Below are 23,629 nucleotides of genomic sequence, written 5' to 3'. Positions count from 1 at the left end.
ACTAAATGTTGTTGAGAATGCGAATGAAGTGGATCGCCCATATGTTCTTGGTGGGAATGTAAAGCAGTCTGACTCACCCTGGAAAACAGTTCGGCAGTTTCTTTAAATATGCAATTATCATATGACCTAACAACTGCACTACTGGGCAGTTATCCAGAAGAAATGAAAACTATGTTCACAAAGAAACTAACAGCAGCTTTATTCATTATGGTCCCAAACTGTAAACAACCCAGATGTCTTTCAATGGGTGAATGGTTAAACAAACTACAGTATATTCATACCATGAAATACTACTCAACAATAAAAGTGAACTATTGGCTAGGCACAGTGGCTGACACCTGTAATCCTAGCACTTTGGGAGGCTGAGGCGGGTGGATCACCTGAGGTCAGGAGTTCGAGACCAGCCTAGCCAACATGGCGAAACCCCGTCTCTACTAAAAATACAAAAATTAGCCAGGCATAGTGGTGCGTGCCTGTAATCCCAGCTAGTAGGGAGGCTGAGGCAGAAGAATTGCTTGAACCCAGGAGGCAGAGGTTGCAGTGAGCTGAGATGGCGCCACTGCACTCCAGCCTGGGCAACGAGACTCCATACCAAATAAATAAATAAAACAAAATAAAATAAAAGTGAACTATTGATACAGCAACAACCTGGAAGAATCTCTGAAGAATAAGGCTGACTGGGGCGAAACAAACCCAATCCCAAAAAAGGGTTTGGTTTATAATCCTGTAAGACACAATCTCAAACACCTTAATCCTGAATGGTGAAATCCCAAAAGATCAAAATGCCTAATCTAAAATCCATAATGTCTAAAATCCCAAAAATCACAATCAGAGGATACTGGCATCATGATAGGTAGAACTACAACTTTCTCATTGTCTTTATTTGGAAATTAAGTACGGTTTAAGGAGGTATGTATGGGTGCTGAGTTGATAAGAGGTGGTCTTTTGGACTTAATTTTAGGTGTCAAGTTGATTGGATTAAGGAACACCTAGAAACTTAGTGTTCTGAGTGTGTCTGTGCAAGTGTTTCCAGAGATTAGCATCTGAGTGAAGCCGGTGGAAGACACTGGTTGTTCTTAAAGTATTTCAAATGACTGCAGTTATAAAGCCGAGCATACACAATTACCAACCATAGGGCTATGCATTGATACATTGCCCTTTTTGACCTATTTCTTTATAAATACCACTCATCTGTTCATAACTGTCATACCCATGTGATTGTCATTAGTAGAGCTGAGAGTTGTTTATGCTTGCAAAAATATGTATGTTGTTGCCTATTTTATTGTGTAAAGTGGCCTTTGTTTGTATTTCTCAAATCCTCTTTTAAAAATGTAAATAATCAGCCGGGTGCGGTGGCTCACGCCTGTAATCCCAGCATTTTGGGAGGCCGAGGCAGGCAGATCACGAGGTCAGGAGATCAAGACCATCCTGGCTAACATAGTGAAACCCCGTCTCTACTAAAAATACAACAAAAATTAGCTGGGCGTGGTGGCAGGTGCCTGTAGTCCCAGCTACTCGGGAGGCTGAGGCAGGAGAATGGTGTGAACCCGGGAGGCAGAGCTTGCAGTGAGCCAAGATCGTGCCACTGCACTCCAGCCTGGGTGACAGAGCAAGACTCCGTCTCAAAAAAAAAAAAAATTAATAACCTGAAGTCAGGTGTTCAAGACCAGCCTAGCCAACATGGTGAAACCCCATCTCTACTAAAAATACAAAAATTAGCCGGGCATGGTGGCACACACCTGTAGTCCCAGCTACTTGGGAGGCTGAGGCAGGAGAATCACTCGAACCTGGGAGGTAGAGGTTGCAGTGAGCTGAGACCATGCCACTGCACTACAGCCTGGGCAACAGAGTAAGACTCCGTCTCAAAACAAACAAACAAACAAAATGTAAATAAATATCTTTTAAAGGTTTTTAAAATTATTCTTTCCAGAATTACGTATTTGGGATTATGATTATCAGGGTTTCAACCTTCATGATCATGGCATTTGGGATTATGTATTTCTGGATTGTGAGTGGCTCCCCAAAAGGCTACATAATACAGAATTCCACTTATATAAAATCCTTGAAATGACATAATTATAGGAATGGAGAACATATCAGTGGTTGACAGAGGTGAAGGAGAAAACAGAAGTGGCAGGGAAGTAGACGTGGCTATAAAAGGACAGCAAGAGGGGTCCTTGTAGTGATGGAAATTTTCTGTATCTCCACTGTGTCCATGTCAGCATCCAGGTTGTGATACTATACTAGAATCTTACAAGATGGTATCACTGGGAGAAACTAGGCAAAGGGTACATAGGTTCTCTCTGTATTATTTCTTATGATTGCATGCCAATCTACAACTGATTTCAAAATTTAAAGTTTAATTAACCACAGCAAAAAAGCGATCAGAAAGAAAAGTCACATTATATCCAAAAGAATGATATTTGGAATGATAAAAGATTTCTCCCCAGTAGTAACAAAAGTAAAAAGACAGTAGACTAATTATTCAAAGTACTGGGGAAAAAAAAAAAAAAAAACTCAACTTAGAATTATGTACATACAAAATCAACTTTATAGAATGAATTGAAAATATTTTTGATAAATGTAAACTAAGAGTTTGCCAGCAACAGATGTCACTGGAGGAACATCAAAGGATGTGCTTCAGAAAGAAGGAAAATTATCCCAGGTGAAAGGTCTGAGATGTGAGAATAATAATGAATAAACAAACACTTCTAACATATAAAATAAATCTAAACCAACAATTATCTGTATAAAAACAATAACAATCACAAGGTCTAATTTTCTTTCTAACAGATGGTGTCTCACTATGTTGCCCAGGCTGGAGTACAGAGGCTAGTTACAGGCACAATCGCAGTGCACTGCAGCCTCTAACTCCCGGCCTCAAGGGATCCTCCGGCCTCAGCCATTCAGCAGCCAGAACTACAGGTGTGCACCGAGTCCAGCTCAAGGTCTAATTTTAAGGTTAAAAATCACAAGCTATAACTAAAATACTGAATGATTGTAACATGAAAGTTGCAAGAGAGGTGACTTAGAGAGTTCCAAGACTCTCAATTAGAGAGGAAGATAAAGATATAACATTATACTTTTTAAGTATGGATGTAATATTCCAAGGCAATTCCCCCAAAACAAAGAAGAGGGGGCAGATGGGTGAGGGTGGAATTAAAAAACATTTTTGATTCCAAAAGAAAAAAAAAAGAGTGGAAGAAAAAAACATAAAAAGCACAAAATAAGGTGGTAAGGAATAAATGCAAATATATCAGTACACATAAAAATGCACTAAACTAACCAGTTAAAGTTCAGATTAGATTTAAAAATAATTGGCCGGGCGCAGTGGCTCATGCCTATAATCCCAGCACTTTGGGAGGCTGAGGTGGGCAAATCAGAAGGTCAGGAGTTCCAGACCAGCCTGGCCAATATGGTAAAAACCCTGTTACTAAAAAAAATAATTAGCCAGGCCTGGTGGCAAGCACCTGTAGTCCCAGCTACTCAGGAGGCTGAGGCAGGAGAATCGCTTGAACCCGGGAGGTGGAGATTGCAGTAAACTGAGATCGCGCCACTGCACTCCAGCCTGGGCAACAGAGTGAGACTCAAATAATAATAATAATCATCATCATCATCATCTAGCTATATGCCGTTTATGAGACACATTAAAACATAAGGACATTCATCAACAAAGCAAAAGGACAGTAAAAATCTACCAGCTAAACTATGCGCAATGCTATCAAAAAATAAAAACTTCAATGAAAACAAATTCCCAGATTAATGTAAAATGACTAACATTAAAGAAATAGAAAGGCTAATAATTCTATAATTTTTGAAACCTAATCAACAGTTAAGAAATTTTCTCACAAAAAAAAATGCAAAGTTCAGACAATATTATAGGCAAGCTCTATCCAGCTTTTAAGAAATAGATTAATTTAAATCTTTTTCTTTTCTTCCAAGAGAACAGAGGGAAGGAGACAGCACTCCTTAACTTATTCTTAGTATCCACAATCTATTAAGTATAAAAAGACAACAATCTACTATATAAATGCACAAAAGACATGAAACAAGCTTTTCACAGAGCGCAATCAGGAATGATTAATAAACATGGGAAAAGATACTCAGCCTCATTAACATTTAGGAAATACAAAGTTAACTTCCACTCAAGTCAAAATGGAGTAGCAGAGACAGGATTTACCTTCTCCACCTTAAACTAAAACCTATATAAAATGTATACAAGGAAGTTTTCCAGATGTTAGACAAAAGCCAGTGCAGGAGAGTGACTCCTGAGAGATGGAAAACAAAGAAAGCCCTATAATTGTGCAATCTTCTACATGGGGTTTCTAGGCTGTGGCACTAAGGCTAGGGAAGGGAACCTCCCTGGGTAGAGAATTTAGGGGAGCCAAGGTAAGATTTGCAGGGCAGAATATTGGGTTTCCCTCAAGTCTTCAGCTAAACACCAAGCAGTGTACACATGTGAGGTAAGGAACAGGAGATACAACTGGGAGCTCAATAGGGCTCAGAATAGTTCATGTTCCCAACAGACGGAATGCAGAAACCGTGTAACCAGAAGGTTATTCAGAACGGTATTACCTTCGTAGTGGGTCAAATTAGCCCTAAACTAAAGGCTGTCCCAGTCCTGTCTTATTACGCTTAAAAGCAAGCTATAAAATGATCGGATTGTTTCCAAGTAACTTTATGTCCCCAAACAGAGTTCAAGATACTTAAAAGAACTCCAGCACCCAATGTTAAAAACAGAAATTGCCAGGCATGTAATGAAGGAAGTTACAATCCAATATGGGCAGGGTGGGGGTTGGGGTAGGGTGGGAATCAATCAATAGAAACAGACCAGAAATGATGCAGATGACAGAATGGGCAAGTACATTGAAACAGCTATTATCAATACACTCCAGATGTTAAAAAAAAAAAAAAATAGAGGAAGGCATGAGCATGTGAAGGAGATACATGGGAGATAAAGACCCAGATAGAACTTCTAAAGACTAAAAATATGTCGGAGGTGAAAAATACCTGGATACGATTAAAAGGAAATTAGATACTTTAGACGGGAAGATTAATAAACAATGAGGACACAGCACTGGAAACTACCCAACATGAAACACAGAGAGAAAAAGGCTTTTAAAAAAGCTGAACAGAATCAGCACACTGGGAGACAATTTTGAGGGGCCTAACGTACAATCCAAGTCATCAGAGCCCCAGAAGCATGAGAGGAGCAGAGAGACAAAAGACATAATAGAAGAAAAAATGCCCCCCAATTTCCAAATTCTATGAAAACCATAAACCCACAGGTAAAATCGCTGCGGCAGCAGAAACGTGAAAAAAAAAAAAAAAAAACTACAGCAAGCACATCATAATCAAACTTCTTACAACCAGTGATAGAGAGAAAACCTTAAAAGCAGCCAGGAAAAAAATGACATCTTACCCATGGAAGAACAGAGATAACAGTAATCTTGCTGGAAATCACAGGTAGATACCACTTAATATCCACTAGGTTGGCAAATTTTTAAGTCTGAACTTAACAAGTGTTGGAGATGCTATGAAACAAAGGTAACTCACAGTGCCAAGAGAGGTATAAACTAGTACAGCCACTTCAGAACACAAATTTGGCATTATTTTTATCAATATATCAAGCAATATAACTCCTAGATACAATGTTCACAGCAGCATTGTTTCAACAGCAAAAACAAAAATAAATACACAAAACTCAAATGTCCATCAAGAGAAGAATGAATAAGTTGTGGTATATTTATATAATACTATATAGCAATAAAAATGAAAGAAAGTCACAGAAATAAACATTTTGCCATTTATATAAAATTCAGAAACATACAAAATTAACATTTCACTTACAGATACGTACGTATGTTGTAAAACTGTAATAGGCAAATGACAAACACAAAATTCCAAATAATTATTTGAGAGGGAGAGGGCCTTAGGAAACTTCTAAAATGTAGGCAATATTCTGTATCTTAAGGTGGCTGATGAGTACACAGATATTTACATTTATTATCCCTTTATATACATCTATGTATTTTTGTAGTATGAAATACTTCATTAAAAAAAAGAGTGAAAATGTAAAAGACTTCAAAAATGAAGACTACCATTTATGTATAACAATAAAATTAGTGTAAAAAAGTATACAAAGAGGCTGGGCGCGGTGGCTCACGCTTGTAATCCTAGCACTTTGGGAGGCCGAGGCAGGTGGATCATGAGGTCAGGAGATCGAGACCACGGTGAAACCCCGTCTCTACTAAAAATACAAAAAATTAGCCGGGCGTGGTGGCGGGCGCCTGTAGTCCCAGCTACTCAGAGAGGCTGAGGCAGGAGAATGGCGTGAACCCAGGAGGCGGAGCTTGCAGTGAGCCGAGATCGCGCCACTGCACTCCAGCCTGGGTGAGAGAGCGAGACTCCGTCTCAAAAAAAAAAAGGTATACAAAGAAAATGTTCAATTCTTTCGTGCTCTATATAATCAGTACTAATCTAAAGGACCGTAATCCTAGTATGAAAAAAATAACAAGCTTTGACACAAAATCTAAGCATCTGCTTTCCTGGAACTCTTAAGTTAGACAAGAGTAAATATGTTAGCCTCTCAATTCTGCCTCTTCATCTTTCATCTGTATTTAGATTTTTCTTTATCTTTGGATTTCTTTGGACTTCTGCTTCGGTCTCTCTTTTTACTCCTTTCTCTTTCATAAAGATCTGTTTGGTATTTCGATTTGTGACTGTTACTATAATGGCCATCCCTCTCTCGAGATCGACTACGACTTCGGTTCTGAGTTCGGTCTCTCTTTTCACTCTTTTGTTTCTCCCAACAGCTTTCTTCTTCTTCATAGTGACCAAACCCCATTTCTCTATAGATATCCTGTCAAAGGAAGGGAGAATTACAAGTGAATCAGTAAAATAATCATTTTGTGGGCATTTTCAATTAATAAAACTTAGAAAAGTCTACCATTAGAAGGCTGTTATAACAGCTTAAATGTGAACACTACCACTAATGTCAAGAATCTTGTCAATTACAAAGCAATAAAATAATTCAGAAAAAGGTTTAACAATGTTATTGATTTGTATCTACTATTTTGGCTGAAATGAAGGATCAGATTCAAAAATATGGAACTGAAATAGCTCAACTGAAATCAGAACATGTCTTTAGAGCAATCTGCAATATCAAAAATTCTGATTATGTATAGTCTTAGTCCCACCTCCCCACCCTTCATTCCCCAAAACGTGGTCCCATTATTGATCTGCAATGAAACTACTACAATTCCCACAAGAATCCTATAAGAAGATATCATTGAAATAACTTAGCAGGAAGAGATCTTAGACAAGTCAGTAAGTCTTAAATAAGAAAATGGAGGCCGGGTGCGGTGGCTCACGTCTGTAATCCCAGCACTTTGGGAGGTCGAGGTGGATGGATCACCTGAGGTCAGGAGTTCAAGACCAGCCTGACCAACATGGAAAAACTCTTACTAAAAATACAAAATTAGCGAGGTGTGGGAGCACGCCTGTAATCCCAGCTGCCCGGGAGGCTGAGGCAGGAGAATCGCTTGAACCTGGAAGGCAGAGGTTGCGGTGAGCCAAGATTGCCCCACTGCACTCCAGCCTGGGAAACAAGAGCGAAACTCCGTCTCAAAAAAAGAAAATGGATAATGCATACTTGGGTCTGAGCAATTAATTTTTAAAGTGTTTTATTTTATAACAGCTCCTCTCTAGATGTTCAAATACATCTTCCATGTTTAGAAACACAGAAGCTAGAGAGGAGAATTTTTTTTGAGACAAGGTCTTGCTGTCTCCCAGGCAGGAATGCAGTGGCAAGATCATGGCTCACTGTAGCTTCAACCTCCCAGGCTCAACCGATCCTTCCCACCTCAGCCTCCCAAGTAGCTGAGACCACAGGCATGTGCCATCACACCTGGCTAATTTTTGTATTTTTTTGTAGAGACGGGGTTTCGCCATGTTGCCCAGGGTGGTCTCAAACTCCTGGGTTCAAGTGATCCCCTCCCACCTCGGCCTCCCAAAGTACTGGGATTACAGGCATGAGCCACCTCACTCAGCTGACTAGGCTTATGTTAAAATTATTATGTTTCTTTAAAATGAGTTTTTAAACACTGGTAGAATCCTTTGCCCCAAGGATAATAAAATTGCTACATTTAATTCTACTCTTAGACCACAGCCAATGCTCTTTCAAGAGATACTTTGTAAAATTTAACTTTCTTAAGACTGCCCAAAGGAAAGGAAAATTTTAAGGACTAAACTCCCAAGGGTCTTAACTCTATCACCAGATACTACTGTAGCAGACATAAATGTCAAGGCTTAAAATTCAGAGTGATGAATCCCATGGTTAAGGACTGGGTTTTAAGCAAATTATTAGTTATTCCATATGCTGTCTAGATACTGTATACCTTGAGTTTGACAGTGTGTGAAAACAGATGTAACATGATTGTTATAGTAATAATCACAGTGTGGAATACAATATTATAAACTGACTTGTGATTTTCCACACAATCCCAATAGTTCTTGTCATATTATAAGAGTCCCTGCGGCAGAAAAAATGAGTAGGTATTTTGGTTTAGCCCTTTACCATCTATTTTCCAGTAAAGTATGACATTCCTAGATAAAAGAATTTTTGTGCTTCCTATAACATATACAAAATAGAAATATTCATATACTATTATATCTGTACACCTTGTACTCATTTCTGTATTGGTTGAGACGAACTTTTAAAATGCCGAGACTGCTGGCTGATGTATAACTGTATAAAATCCTCAGTACGTTATTATACAAATAGGCACTTAAGTGCTTTGAGTATTTAAAATAGAAGAGATAAAAGATTATGTAGCACTTCATTCTTTTAAAAATTTGAGGAAGCTTAATATTTGAATTGGACTGAAACTTTAAAATCACTCCTACTTGGGAGTAGTTTTCAAAGCTACACAAGCTTTGAAGTCAGGTAGATCTGAGTTCAAACAGTCTTTGACATTTAGGAGATGTGTCAAACAAGTACTCTTAAGGTTAGAATAATTAGAGAAGGTTTCATGGAGAAGTTAGGATTTCAGATGAGCCTCAAAGGGTAAGTGAGCTTGGGTCTGAATTGGCTGCAAGAAGGCTAATGAAAGTAGTGTAAGTGCAAACTGAAAAGCAAGGAAAAATGAGCCCTGCATGTATGAAGGGGAAAAGTTAAAGTGGCTGAATGAAGCCATGTAAGAGCAGATCCTCTAAGTACATGCTAACACAGTGCTAAGAGCTTTAGGAGTGCAATATCCTCATTCTAGAAATAGGGAAACTGAGACTCAAGAGATCTGCACAGGTTGGAGATAATTTAACTTGACATCCAAAATTAAAAAGGGGGGAGAGGTATAGAATAATGGGGAAAAAATCCAATACCTGACTGAACCAAATAAATGTTAAAATTCTAGCTCTCCCACTATAAAGGCCTAAGGGCCTGTGGGATCAGTATCTTCATATCTAATGTGAGATAAATGAATTAGATAAGCTCTAGGTCCTTTCCAGTATGAATTTTTAAAAGTTATATTATTTATACATTTAAAACATACGACAAGATGATTAAACTACCATGTGGCAAAAAAAGAAAGGAAAAAACAAAGAACACAAAATGGCCAATTTAAAGCAATTAACCTAGCAAATGACTTGAAATAAGCGATCAAAAAAAGTCTAATCTAATTAAAAGCTATCCTTGCTCAGGTCTCTGAGACTAACTCAAAGATCTGGTTAAATCTTAGTCACCAAGATAACATTAAATCACTAAAATGACAGCAAAAGTACAGTCAAGAATACAAGCATTATGAAAACCCCAGTGGAAAACTGACAACCAGCATGAATACTTCTCAGCAAGGCAACCCGCAGCTGAATAGTCATTTCCTGTAACCCCAGTAAAACCCAAACCTCAACAACACAAAAACCATCTCTGGAATTAAGACATGAGGTGGAAAATTAAACAAACGTTTTCGAATTGATTAGTAAGGCTACTCAATAAAAAACAAAGAATTTGAAGAAATAAGTTAAAATACTCTTGAGAAACCAGACTCAGCAAGCAAAACACCGACAAACACGAAAATATGAACTATAGCTGAAATCTGTCTAGTACTGAAAATTCTCTTTAATGAATTTTAAAAAATAAAAAACAATCAAAATAATAAAAAATCAGGGAGCAATTAAAATCTTAAATACTGATGCTGAGTTTTATTAGAAAGAAGAGAAAATTAATGCAGCTGTATCATTAAATCAAAGTACAAGACTTTTTTAAAATTTAATATACTTTAAGGGGAGAAGTTAGGAGATCATTATTCAGAATTTAGTAATTTTATAGTTAATATTGCCTTAAAATTTAAACTTAAAATTGCCTTAAAATCTTTTAAAAAATACTAATAGCATTCCCCCAAAATCTTGATGCTTTTACTCCATGCAAAATGAGAAGGATATTTGCTACTGTAAGGTTTCAAGTAATCAAACAGCAGAATCAGAAGGACTCACACAAAAAAACACAACCAGTCTGAATTTTTTTAGACCTCTGATTATCTCAAACACACCAATGTTTATTTATTTCAGGCTTAAATTCATTGACGGTTCCATGTATGAGTGCAGGATGAAAAGCTGGAGCTAAAAGCAGCACATGGAGGGGGAAAGAATTCAGAGTTTTTAGTGGAAAACATGCTAAACATTCATAGGAATGTGATACAGCCACCAGTAAAGGAGACTGATGTGATCTTAGACTAAAGTAATAGAGTACAGACATTTAAGAAGGAGGAGATGTGTTCCTATTAGATCACATTGGAATATTATATTATGGGACACATTTTATTAAAATAACATTAGAGTTTAGGAAAGAAAACTGATGAGAATATACCCCAGGTAAGAAGACGAGCAAGAGTAGTTAGGAGTTCAACTATGAAATTAAACTGTGGTTCCACTACTTACTAGCTGTGTAAAATTATGGGCAAGTAACAATTTTTTGTTCTCACTGTTGTGTGAAAGGGGGATAAAAGAACCCACCTCACACTGTAAGGACCAAAAAAATGTTAACTACTACTACTTTTTTCTTTTATTTAAAATTTTTATAGAGACAGGGCCTCCTATGTTGCCCAGGCTGGTCTTGAACTCTGGGATCAAGCGATTCTCCTGCCTCAGCTTCCCAACATGCTGGGATTACAAGCATGAGCCACTGCACCTGGCCTACTACTACTTTTATTACCACCGCTGATTCATGTGAGAAATATTTGCAGGAACCAACAAAGGTATGGCCTAAAAACGGGATGAGGCATGAATGATGGCAATCTTTAAACAGCTAAAGGGCTATAGAAAGAAGAAATTCTATCTCTGCTGGATTATAGCAAAGAGCTAAGCACATATATCAAATATTTACTTGCTAAATTTTTCTAAATCAATAACCCATAAAACACATAAAATAGTTACCCATAGAGGGAAGAAGGAAAAGGGGAGGGAACAAGAATGGAAACTAGGTTCTCTAAATGTACCATTTTGTAGATTTCACTTTGGAAACAGTTTTTAGAACTACAAAACAAAAAATTGTTAAAGCAACCCTTAAACATTAAAAATAAAAATAAAAAAATGAAACAGGGCCGGGCGCGGTGGCTCACGCCTGTAATCCCAGCACTTTGGGAGGCTGAGGCAGGCAGATCACGAGGTCAGGAGTTCGAGACCAGCCTGGCCAACTTGGTGAAACTCCATCTCTACTAAAAATACAAAAATTAGCCAGGCATGGTGGCAGGTGCCTGTAATCCCAGCCACTCAGGAGGCTGAGGCAGGAGAATCGCTGGAACCCGGGAGCCAAAGGTTGCAGTGAACCGAGATTGTGGCATTGCACTCCAGCCTGGGCAACAAGAGCAAAACTCTGTCTCAAAAAAAAAAAAAAAAGAAACACTTTAACTGAAATATGAATCTAGTTAATGTCATAACCACAGAGAGAAACTATTCCAAGTAACTCTAAAACTAGTAATTTGCTTTAAGTTAAAAAAAAAAAAAGTAGTAACAATAATAGCCAGTGTAGAAAATGTTTGCACAAGCATTTTTTTCACTGAATCTTAACAAAATGCCTGTGAAGTATTTCTCACCTTTCACAGAGGATGAAACTGTGGCTCAGAAAGTTAAAGAACTTGTTAAGGTCACTTTGATGGCCAGCAGTATAGAAATGTAAACCTAGCTCTCCTGACAGCAAATCCTCGACTCTGCCTATCATACTACATTTCTCTATTTCTGCATCTTTGCTTGACATTCTCACCATCTTAAGTTCCCTCCCTTCTCACCTCAGCCCACTGAAATCCTTCTCATCCACCAGGGCCCAGCATAAATGTCTCCATGTGGTAAAACAAAAGCAAGGAGCTCTGATGTAAAAAAAAAAAAAATTTTTTTTTTGGAGACGTGGTCTGGCTGTCATCCAGGCTGGAGCGCAGTGGCACGATCTGGGCTCACTGCAGCCTCTACCTCCTGGGCTCAAGCGATCCTCCCAAGTAGCTGAGACCATAGGTGCACACTACCACGCCTGGCCAATTTTGTGTGTGTGTGTGTGTGTGTGTGTGTGTGTGTGTGTGTGTGCGTATTTTTTGTCGAGATGGGGGTTTTATCATGTTGCCCAGGCTGGTCTCGAACTCTTAAGCTCAAGCAATCTACCTGCTTCAGGCTCCCAAAGTGCTAGGATTACAGGCGTGAGCCACCGTACCCAGCCTGTAAATTGTTTTTTATTTAACTAAGAACCAAAGCACAGGTTGGAAATAATCACTTTTCTTCACAATAAATTTTCTTTGGGGAATTTTTATTTTTTTTTTAAATGTGCTGTTCAGAAGAGCTTTTAGCATGCTAAAGTTAATTATCAGTGCTGTTTTTCTTATATACTATACGGCAGGATATAAATGTTTTATAGGACGTAAAATCTCAAGAGCCCTTAAGTGCTATACATAACACTTGGTGATAAATTAAGCAGATAAATGACAAAATCTTTTTCAGCACAACCACACTTGTTTCGATGGGAATAAAGGAGTATCCACAGGTATGGAAATCACTCTTGCTTCACATTGTGGAAGTATTTGATACATTATGTCAAAAATGATCTTTTATTATTTGTGATAAATATTTTTGAAAATTGAAATCCAATACCCCAGTGCAACCATTCTGCTTCTTAGGAACAAACCCATCTCTGCTTAGAACTATCCCTTACCTCCTAAATTATATCACTAAGACATTATTTACAGAGGGATAAAATATTTATTTCTCCACATCTAAGTCTGGATATGAGAGGTACCTGATTAGTATTTTTGATTGGCATGTAGTCCTCATCTTCTTTCTCTTCAGAGCAGTGGCGGGTTTTCTTCTTGTGTTTTTTACTTGTGTGTGAGTGACTTGACTTCGAGTCTTCAGCCTGCTCATCTAATATAAGATCGTATTTTGTACTGCAGTAGTTAGTTAAGGATAAATGTGATAAATAATACTGGTAAGACATCAAAACTTAAGATCTGGTAAACAAAGGAGGTCATAAGGCTAAAAGTAACAAAAGCAAAAAGCATCTCAAAAGAATAGAGTACATTTCTAAAACAAAACTAACATTTTCTTTCATTATATAGTCAGGAGAAATGGAAAGAATCCTAATCCTAAACAATCTTAAAATAAAGACTAGTAGGCAAAAAAATTAGGAGGAAAAAAATAAACATATTTGTCAATAATTTAAAAAGTTTAAATTTAGAAAATGAGGGACATCTTTAACTAGAAAAAATTATTATAAATTCCAATGCCCAGAAAAGCTATATAAGATAACAGGTACATTTGTATGTCTCTTCTTTTAGTTCAATCCCACAAGAGGAAATTCAGCAATGCATATCGAGTTATCATGTTTATATTCTTTTCTATTATTATTTTTTTTGAGATGGAAAAAAAAAATTCCCCTGTTGCCTGAGCTGGAGTGCAATGGTGCGAACTCGGCTCACTGCAACCTCCGCCTCTCAGGTTCAAGCAATTCTCCTGCCTCAGCTTCCCGAGTAGCTGGGACTACAGGCACGCGCCACCACGCCCGGCTAATTTTTTGTGTCTTTAGTAGAAATGGGGCTTCCCCACATTGGCCAGGCTGGTCTCAAACACCTGACCTCGTGATCCACCCGCCTCGGCCTCCCAAAGTGCTGGGATTACAGGCGTGAGCCACCACACCTGCCCATCATGTTTAAATTCTAATAAGAATTTATGAATACAGTTAAATGAACAAAAATATACATAAAAGCCAGGCGTGGTGGCTCACACCTGTAATCCCAGCACTTTGGGAAGCCAAGGCGGGTGACTCACTCGAGGCCAGGAGTTCGAGACCAGCCTGGCCAACATGGTGAAACCCCTTCTCTACTAAAAATACAAAAATTAGCCAGGCATGGTGGCGCAACCTATAACCCCAGCTACTCGGGAGGCTGAAGCAGGAAAATCATTTGAACCCAGGAGGTAGAGACTTTCGTGAGCCGAGGTTGCACTACTGCACTCCAGCCTGGGTGACAGAGCGGGACTCAGTCTCAAATTAAAAAAAAAAAAAAAAATATATATATATATATATATATGCATAATAGTATTACTTTTAGTAGCAAAGTGGGAACAAAAAAATATCTAGTAATGAAGACATACTTAAATGCATTATAGTACTTCAACATGATATATTATAAACGAAGTTATCAACAATGATAAATGCTACAGAAAAAACCCTAGAAAGGTGTTTATGAAAATTAACATGAAAAAAGCTTAAAGCAAAAAACTATTACCATACAACGATTATAACTTTACATAAGACAAAGGCTTGAAAGAAACAAGGAGAAATAAAAAGTATCATGTGTCTAGGTGATGAAGCTATGAGTGAATCTTTTTAAATTTCATCTAAATGTGTTAAAAATGTTTTAATGTTTTAATTCAGAGATAAGTATTTTCTTAAATATACTATAATAGAATAAGAGAAAATATAAAAGAGTTACAATTTCTGCTGAAAATAATCTCAACCTCAAAGGTGGATTTTGAGGAAGACTGACATGGGCTGGAATGGTGGTTTTCCAAAGAAAGCTTATGAGGAAGCCCAACAGGCAGAGCTATGCTAACTACATGTGGGACCACAGTAAACGCAGACACACTTCCCTCAGGACTAGAGGCTCGTGTCTGCTTCACAAAGCCACAACTCAAAACTTTCCGCAGGAATGTCTCACTTCTACATAAGATCAAATGAAAGACACTGTCCCTCCTAGCTTCCCGTGAGATGGCTAAAGAGGGTTAGTCAGCTCGTATCATTCGGTTATGACTCCATTATCTCCAACTTCCCTCTTTTTACTATGCTACGCTGTTTCCGGGGCATCTTCTAGATCTTGCCTTTTCCAGATACACATTCCATAGCTCCTGCTATGATTTCATCCTAATGTGTGCTCTGCACATGCTGCTCCCTCTGTCCAAATTCTTCAGAGCAGTGTTTTTCTTTTTTTTTTTTTCTGAGACTCAGTCTTGCTCTGTTGCCCAGGCTGGAGTGCAGTGGCCCGATCTTGGCTCCCTGCAACCTCCCCATCCAGGGTTCAAGCAATTCTCCTGCCTCAGCCTCCCAAATAGCTGTGATTACAAGTGCACACCACCATACCCAGCTAATTTTTGTATTTTTAGTCCAGACAGGGTTTCGCCATGTTGGCCACGCTGGTCTCAAACTCCTGACCTCAAGTGATCCACCCGCCTCAGTCTCCCAAAGTACTGGGATTACAGGCATGAGCCACTGTGCCTGGCTCAAAACAGTGTTTTTCAAACTGATGAATATAATCCATCAATGGGGTACAAAATCTATTTAGTGGGCCACAACAGCATTTAAAAAAAAATACAGAAATACAGTATATGCCACCTAAAAAAAAATTTATTTTATTAATCTTTTGGTTCAAGTGTGTGTGTGTGTGTGTGTACGATTGTACTGTGACTGTATTGGGTTAAGATAAAAACTGTATTTTTTTTTTTTTTTTTTTTGAGATGGAGTTTCACTCTTGTTGCCCAGGCTGGAGTACAATGGCACGATCTTGGCTCACCACAACCTCTACCTCCCAGGTTCACGCAATTCTCCTGCCTCAGCCTCCCGAGTAGCTGGGATTACAGGCATCTGCCACCACGCTGGGCTAATTTTTTGTATTTTTAGTACAGACGGAGTTTCTGCATGTTGGCCAGGCTGGTCTTGAACTCCCGACCTCAGGTGATCTGCCCGCCTCGGCCTCCCAAAAGTGCTGGGATTATAGGTGTGAGCCACTGCACCCAGCCAATTTTTCTTTTTTCTAAGAAAAAAAAAATGAAGACCGGTCTCGCTATATTGCCCAGGCTGGTGTCAAACTTCTGGGCTCAAGCAATCCTCCCACCTCGGCCTCCCACAGTGCTGGGATTACAGGCATGAGCCACTGCACCCAGCCTATTTCTTAAATGATGGATCATACGAAAGAAGACAGCACTCCACCTCAGCCCTCCTATCTCCCATATTAGTGTCACAGCTTTAATGTCACTTTTTTCAGGGTTGAGGGTATTCTCTAACCTCTCGCCCCCTATTATGAGTCCCATATCCCTTTGCAATATTTATTTGCAATAAGTTAGACATATTTAGAATGGTAATTATTTAATGTCTGGTTTTTTTTTTTTTCCCACCCCAACAGTAAAACGTAAGTTCTATGTGGGCAGGAACTGAATATCTTTCATTGCTAAACTGGGTATGCAATAGATGCTACTAAGTATCTGCTGATTACCTGTCATACCCTCAAGACACTTACATCTCTTGCTTCCTCACCCACTATCTTGTACTTACCACTAAAATCAACACTTTTAGAAGACATCAAATCCCTCTCCCTTTGAATAAAACACAAATTTGTGAGCTCACTGCCCTCTTATCTCCAATTTCTTCCCTGAGGTCTAGTTGGGCCAAGTTATTTCCTTCTCCTACTTCTATTTTTGATTCTTCTTACTAATAATCTATACTTTCAGTAATTTCTCTTTCTCTTAAGGCCCATAAAGTAGATGCCACCATGCCTTCTTAACTAACTTAAGACAACTTATCTGCACATCAGACTATCCCCTAATGGCATTTCTCTCTTTTGCATCAACTTCAAAAGGCTAGAAGCTACACTATTCCATATAGGTATATGTGTGGTTGTTTCAATTAATTAAAATTAAAGAAAACTTAAAATTCCCCTTCTTCCAGCTATAGTTATTAGTAATAAGCCTAAATTTAATTTCAAAGATTTGGTAAATAAATATCAAATGTATTCCATTCATACCTTTTATGATTTTGAGCTTTCAATCATATGCCCTTGAATGTTGATCTTTTCTGACCAAATCTCAGCTTCTTATTTGGTCTGTCTGCATGTGAAAGCCTCTTCTTATGCTGATTTTATCAGCTTTCTTCAGACTTTATCCAGTTCTAACACCTCACAATGCTTTATACATTACAGACAATCAACACATCTTAAAACATGAATGCAGACCAAGTCAACCTGATATTCATCTTTCTTGATGAGTACTTGGAAAAGAAATGTCTACATATGTGGAAAAAAAATCCCTGAAATACCAATAGAAACTAGGAAACAAAGACACCATTTACCAGAAAGAATCACAAAAGAAATAACTCTTGCAATGTGTGGAGTGATATATTTATAATGGGAAAAATTAGTGAACAAATTTAAATGTCATAATATAAACAGTATGTTTCATTACTTTTTACATGACTCAACCTAAAACTTGGAAGAATCTGAAGTAAACGGTCAAGTCAATGGATTTCTTTTTAATCCTACAAAAGTGAACTCTTGCACTCAGTAGTAGCCCAATAAATATTTGTTGTTGAAATTACAATATACTATACCGAAAGAAGTAACCTAACATTGTAACAGAGAACAATGGGATTTTGTAATCTAGATAAGGAAGTTAAACATAACAGCAGTTAGCACAAAGGAATCAGCTTAGCAATAATAAATTTCTGATTATGAGGAATAGAAAACATTACAATTACATATAGAAAATACAAAGCTAGTGTTACAGCTCTTCTAGAATTTGCCTAGCAGGCTTTCCGGTTTTTGCAGGAAAGCCCCCCAAAAAGAAAATACAAATCTTACCTGAAGATCTTCTGAGAATATGGTAAGTAGGAAAGTACTTAACCTAGAGTAGGAAAGTATTAATAAAAGAATTAGGCTACAGATTTCTTTCAACCTTAACTTTCTCCATACACTACAGTATAGTGAAAAAGCAAAGTATATGTAAGATCTTGAAAGGAGATAATGATAAACTAAGTTACTTCCTCACAAACAATCTGGATTCAGGAACTTTGCCTTCTATAGCTTTTGTGACTTTTCATAACACATCACACAGTACTCTACACATAGCAGATGGTCAATACATATTAACTAACTGATTCTTGGTAAGGATACTCCTGTTTGGGCTTTACTTTATCTTTCAGAACCAAATTAGATGGTTTATCCTGTTCTTTTTCATACTCCTTGAAATCACTCTTGGTGTATTTCCCACCTATTTATTAAGAAAAGAAAAAAAGAGCTTAGTAAAAAAACCACCTAATCAAGAACAATATTTTATAAAAAGTATAAGAGCTATTTTATAAATGGCATACATCGAGAGACAGAAAAAGGGAACAAAAGAATCATAGTAATTCCATCTCCATTACTAATTTAACTGAAATCAGACATCCATTTTTGCTAGGTAGCCACATGCTGCCACCTAACGATATATGTGAATATTACAACATCAAACTTGAAAATAAATTACACACAAATGCCGTGTTCACGTAGAGCCATTGAGCCCATGAGAACATTAAGTCCAATGGAAAACTGAGGATTTGGGACCTGAGTTTAAGATCTGAAAGACTTAAGTTTGAGAGAAGTGAAACATTAAGAGACCTTTTAAAGATCTAACAAGATAGTGTGTGCCTGTAATCCCATCTACTCGGGAGGCTGAGGCAGGAGAATCGCATGAACCTGGGAGGCAGAGGTTGCAGTGAGCCGAGATTGTGCCACTGCACTCCAGCCTGAGCGACAGGGCGAAACTCCGTTTCAAAAAAAAAAAAAAAGATTTAACAAGAGATACTCTGCTGCCAAATGGCAACAGAGCATCAGGCAAATAGAAGAGGGCAGGATGTGCAGAAGATCACCAAACAACTGTGAGAGGAGAGGGTGGGTAATAGCACCAAAGACAAACTGTCTCTACTTTGAAATTCTAACTTAGGGGCAACTTTATTCCTCCCAAGTGCCAAAAATCCCTTCAGGAAAATAGGACCTACTGCTTATTCTAACTAGCTTGGTAGGGCCAGAAAGGAAGAGCATTCAATGCAGCCTCTCTACTCTCAAGTCTAGTCTCCTATCAGATGAGAATTCAATTTTGAAGTCTCCTACCAGATGAGAATTCAGTTCGTATCCATGTCCCAGACCTGTTGACTGCCCTGCCTTTCCTATCCCTCAGCTACACCACTAGGAAATGCTGTTTGTAGAAAGACTTCCTACAGAAGGGTCCTAGATTAAATGTAGAAGTAAAACAAACTGGAGGTATAGACAGAGGTTTTGACTGGGAATCCTATGTATACCTTGATCGTCAGGGTTTTAAAGGGGGACCTATAGGGTAAGCAAAAAAGACAAGATCAATCTATTTGTCAATTCCAGAGACTCCAGAAACAAAAATGGCCAGCAATGTTTCCCATAAATGTGAAACAGTCTACTCCAAGAGATAAAATACCTGGTAACAGTAACAAACAGCCATCATTTATCATTGAAAAATTATTTGCCATCTGCCTGCCATTAAAAGTCTCACTATGGATGAAGCAGTTACCATATAACAGAAAGGGCACCAGATTAACCTAAGAGGTTCTTGACTGTAGTGGGAGGTCCTAGGTAAGACACCACTTCTCTGCAATTCATTACCTTTATTTACATTATCTTCATTTATAAACTAAAAATAATACCAACATTTCACAGAGTTGCTGGAATCATCAGACTATAAAGGAAAGTACTTAGTGCTGTGAATGGCACATTATACACATTAAGTTTATAAATGTGAATCAGTAACATATAATTATTTCAAAATTAACTGAGAATAATAATAAACTGTATGTTTATGATGGCATATACAAAACCAAAGCTTCTCCCTCCTATGTGACATTTTATCCTAGGAAAAAACATGAAGACATTTATTTAAAAGTCACAAGAAAGTAGTATTATTTATTCGATGGGTAGATGGGTTGAGAAGAAGATAGGATTGAGAGGGTAAAAAAGCAAACCAAATTTAGGGTCTAAATCATCTGTGTATGTGACTCTAGGTAAATCATGTCTCAAGATTATGCCTCAAATTCCATATCTATAATGAGGAATTATAATACTTCACACACTTCCCAAATGATACAATTAAACTAGCTCTTTGGAAGCAAAGCTCTACCTAAGAGCCACCGGGCACTACTACCGGCCAGAACTACACTGCATCAGGCCAGCAGCTCACCAACACTTCTGAATACACTTACTGGAATCTTTTGTTCACAAAGTTGTAATTTTCATATGTGGAAAAAAATCTTAGTACTTCAATTTAGTTTTCACAAATCACTCAAACAGCACTGTCAAAAACTAGCCATGTGTTCTAGGAGGAGGTAAGGTTTCGCAGGAGAAACTAATAGTACATGGAACTCCAATCCAAGTCACCCTCTCCCTTATCACAGAGATCACAGCTTCCACTCAGCATTCCTTGCCTACTTTATTCACATTAATAATTTCTTCCTTCTCTGAACTCCCATAAGGTAACAGAATCCACCAAACAATTCAGCAATTCACAACTAAATAGTGTTTTTCTTTCTTACTAAAAACAGACAAAAAAAAAGTTCATTAAAATCATGGGAAATAAGTGTTATAGAAAAAGAAAGTAACCCTGAAATTCCCAGTAAAATTTAGCATTACATGTGAGTAAGTACCAAAGTGAAACCTTTTAAAAACACTGCATCAAAAACCAAAAACTTGTATTATTTCAACAAATGAGAGACCCAACTTTTAAGACTGACATGCTACCAGGAATGTATTTGACATACATGTATGTGTATGTGGGAAATGCAATATGTACAAAGGTGGAACATATGGCTATGGACATGGAAGAGTAAACATTTAGAAAACCCATTAACAGGGCTGGTTCATTTTATATACTGATATGAACTGATTCTTAGATACACTGTTAATTGAAAAATGCAAGGTACAAAAACAGTATGTATAGCCTGCATCCTTTGTTTTGTATTTTCCTTTTTAAAAGGAGAAAATCATATATATATATACACACAAACACACACACACACACACACACACACACACATATATATATATGCACATATGTATTCAAAAAATGTAGGGGAGGCCGGGCGCGGTGGCTCACGCTTATAATCCCAGCACTTTGGGAGGCCGAGGCGGGCGGATCACGAGGTCAGGAGATCGAGACCACAGTGAAACCCCGTCTCTACTAAAAATACAAAAAAATTAGCCGGGCGTGGTGGCGGGCGCCTGTAGTCCCAGCTACTCGGAGAGGCTGAGGCAGGAGAATGGCGTGAACCCGGGAGGCGGAGCTTGCAGTGAGCTGAGATCGGGCCACTGCACTCCAGCCTGGGTGACAGAGCAAGACTCCGTCTCAAAAAAAAAAATGTAGGGGAAAGTTAGTACCAATAGGTAATAATGGTTACTCTGGAAGAGAAATTAGATAGATGACGAGCAGGAATGAATGAGACTTTTATCTACCTTTCCATGGACCTTGTCTATTTTGCATCATATGACAACTAAAACAAACTTAAAAAAAATTTAAGTTGTGCACCTAAAAGACTCAAAACACCATAAAGTCAAAATAATTACTTTGGAAACATATCATGTCTGCAGTGGGTAATTATTAGTAATTTATAATATAGTCAAACATAGAAAATATAATTTTTCATCAGTTTAAAATACACGCACAGGCGCGCGCACACACACACACACACACACACACTCTACCTCAGATTCCAGATGGCAGGTTTGTAAAATTATAAATGGCAGGAGTTACATCAATTAATATTTCTCCTAATTAACAGCACTCAATAAAAGGCTCATACAAACATGAAAAGCAGAACAAAAACAAGGCCGGACGCAGTGGCTCACGCCTGTAATCCCAGCACTTTGGGAGGCCAAGGCGGTGGATTACCCGAGGTCAGGAGTTCGAGACCAGCCTGGCCAATGTGGTGAAACCCCGCCTCTACTAAAAATACAAAAATTAGCTGGGCTTGGTGGCACATGCTTGTAATCCCAGCTACTTGGGAGGCTGAGGCATGAGAATGGCTTGAATGTGGGAGACACAGGTTGCAGTGAACCAAGATCGTGCCACTGCACTCCACCCTGGGCAACAGAGCGAGACTCCATCTCAACAACAAAAAAAGGCAGAACAAAAACAAAAGATAAACCACCATACCTTTTCCTTTCCATTTAACCTTTGCAACAGACTGGCTAAAATCCACATGTATTCTTCTGTCATCTATAAGCACATTGTCCATTTTGAAGAATGCTTTCTCACAATCTTCTTCCTGATAGTAATTATAAAAACTCAAGCATAAACCTTTATGGAAAAGATTTCTGTAGCTAGAATACTGAAAATACAAAAAGTTTGTTGTTACAAAAATTAATGTTTGAATACTTATTACACACCCAATGCTGTTAAATGCTTTGTATCTATTACCTCAAATACCTCTGGTAACAACCCCATGAGGTACTATCCATTTTCTTAATGAGAAAACAGAAGTTTAGAGAAGTATAGAAGTTGTTGGCAAGGGTCAGAGCTAGGATTTTAAAGAGGCAGTCCAACTGTAGTGAACAGATAAATATACACTTACTGACTGTATTATACAAGTTCACAATCCTTTTTACTCAAAATTCAAAAACATCCTGAAAAGTGAAAGTTGTTTTCATAAGTTTGGTGTTAAAATTAATTTGGCAGTAACACCGGACCTAATGGTAGGTTATGACCATTTTTTATCCACTTAGTATGAATATTCATTTGTTTCACTGCAGAAATACTTTTGTGACAGATTATGGAATGCTGACCCAGAAAGGTATTACATAATCACAGATGTAATGTGTATGTGTGTGTATGCATATATACAGTATTACCTTTCTGAATTCTGAAAAATTCTGTATTAGGAAGCCTAGTTATTCTCAAGGGTTTTAGATAATGAACTGTGAGCCTGCAATACCAAGGTCTGTGCTACACAAGAATCCTTCCTGTCGGTAACTTCAGAATTCTAAATCCCTGTTTCTGACACTGACAGTGACATATTTCAACTCAGTACTGATCAATTTTTTGTACATTCCTGGAAACTTATTCTTACTAGAGATAATCCAAAGAGAAGCAGATAAAATAGTTATAATCATATTTATTACATGTGTCAATAATTAAATGATTATAAAATCCATGAAGATATAGACAAAGCTTGATTCGTCTTTGTAACTACATCATTTAGAACATCATATGGCATGGTATCTAAAAAGTAGGCAATCAGTGTATGTTTCATGAATCTGACTGATTATTTTCAGGCAGGCATAATTCTATCACCATGCTATATCCCCAAAGAGAAAGCTCTGAAGATCACCTTTTCAGAAGG

General features: G+C 37.9%; 1 protein-coding gene and 1 non-coding gene across 3 annotated transcripts in view; one reads left to right on the top strand and one right to left on the bottom strand.

Annotated features, from left to right (window-relative positions):
* Window positions 1-3,742: 3,742 nt before the first annotated feature.
* Window positions 3,743-23,629, bottom strand: part of LOC116463221 (peptidyl-prolyl cis-trans isomerase-like 4) — a 42,924-nt gene continuing 23,037 nt past the window's right edge. For both annotated transcript variants that reach the window (XM_032146227.3, XM_058434516.1), the window contains exons 10-13: window positions 22,444-22,555; window positions 18,408-18,504; window positions 13,271-13,418; window positions 3,743-6,862 (exon numbers count right to left, since the gene is read on the bottom strand). In XM_032146227.3, the coding sequence (XP_032002118.1) occupies window positions 6,611-6,862; window positions 13,271-13,418; window positions 18,408-18,504; window positions 22,444-22,555 (609 nt within the window). In that variant the 3' untranslated portion in view covers window positions 3,743-6,610. The remainder of the gene's footprint in view (window positions 6,863-13,270; window positions 13,419-18,407; window positions 18,505-22,443; window positions 22,556-23,629) is intronic.
* On the top strand, window positions 18,011-18,072 carry LOC116463248 (U7 small nuclear RNA). Its single transcript, XR_004246625.1, has one exon. It is a non-coding gene; the product is annotated as a U7 small nuclear RNA (small nuclear RNA).

The sequence above is a fragment of the Hylobates moloch genome, unplaced genomic scaffold (genome assembly GCF_009828535.3).
Source record: "Hylobates moloch isolate HMO894 unplaced genomic scaffold, HMol_V3 SCAFFOLD_29, whole genome shotgun sequence".
Classification (NCBI taxonomy): domain Eukaryota; kingdom Metazoa; phylum Chordata; class Mammalia; order Primates; family Hylobatidae; genus Hylobates; species Hylobates moloch.
The sequence above is the reverse complement of the archived record's forward strand: the minus strand, read 5'-3'. Positions and strand labels throughout refer to the sequence as shown.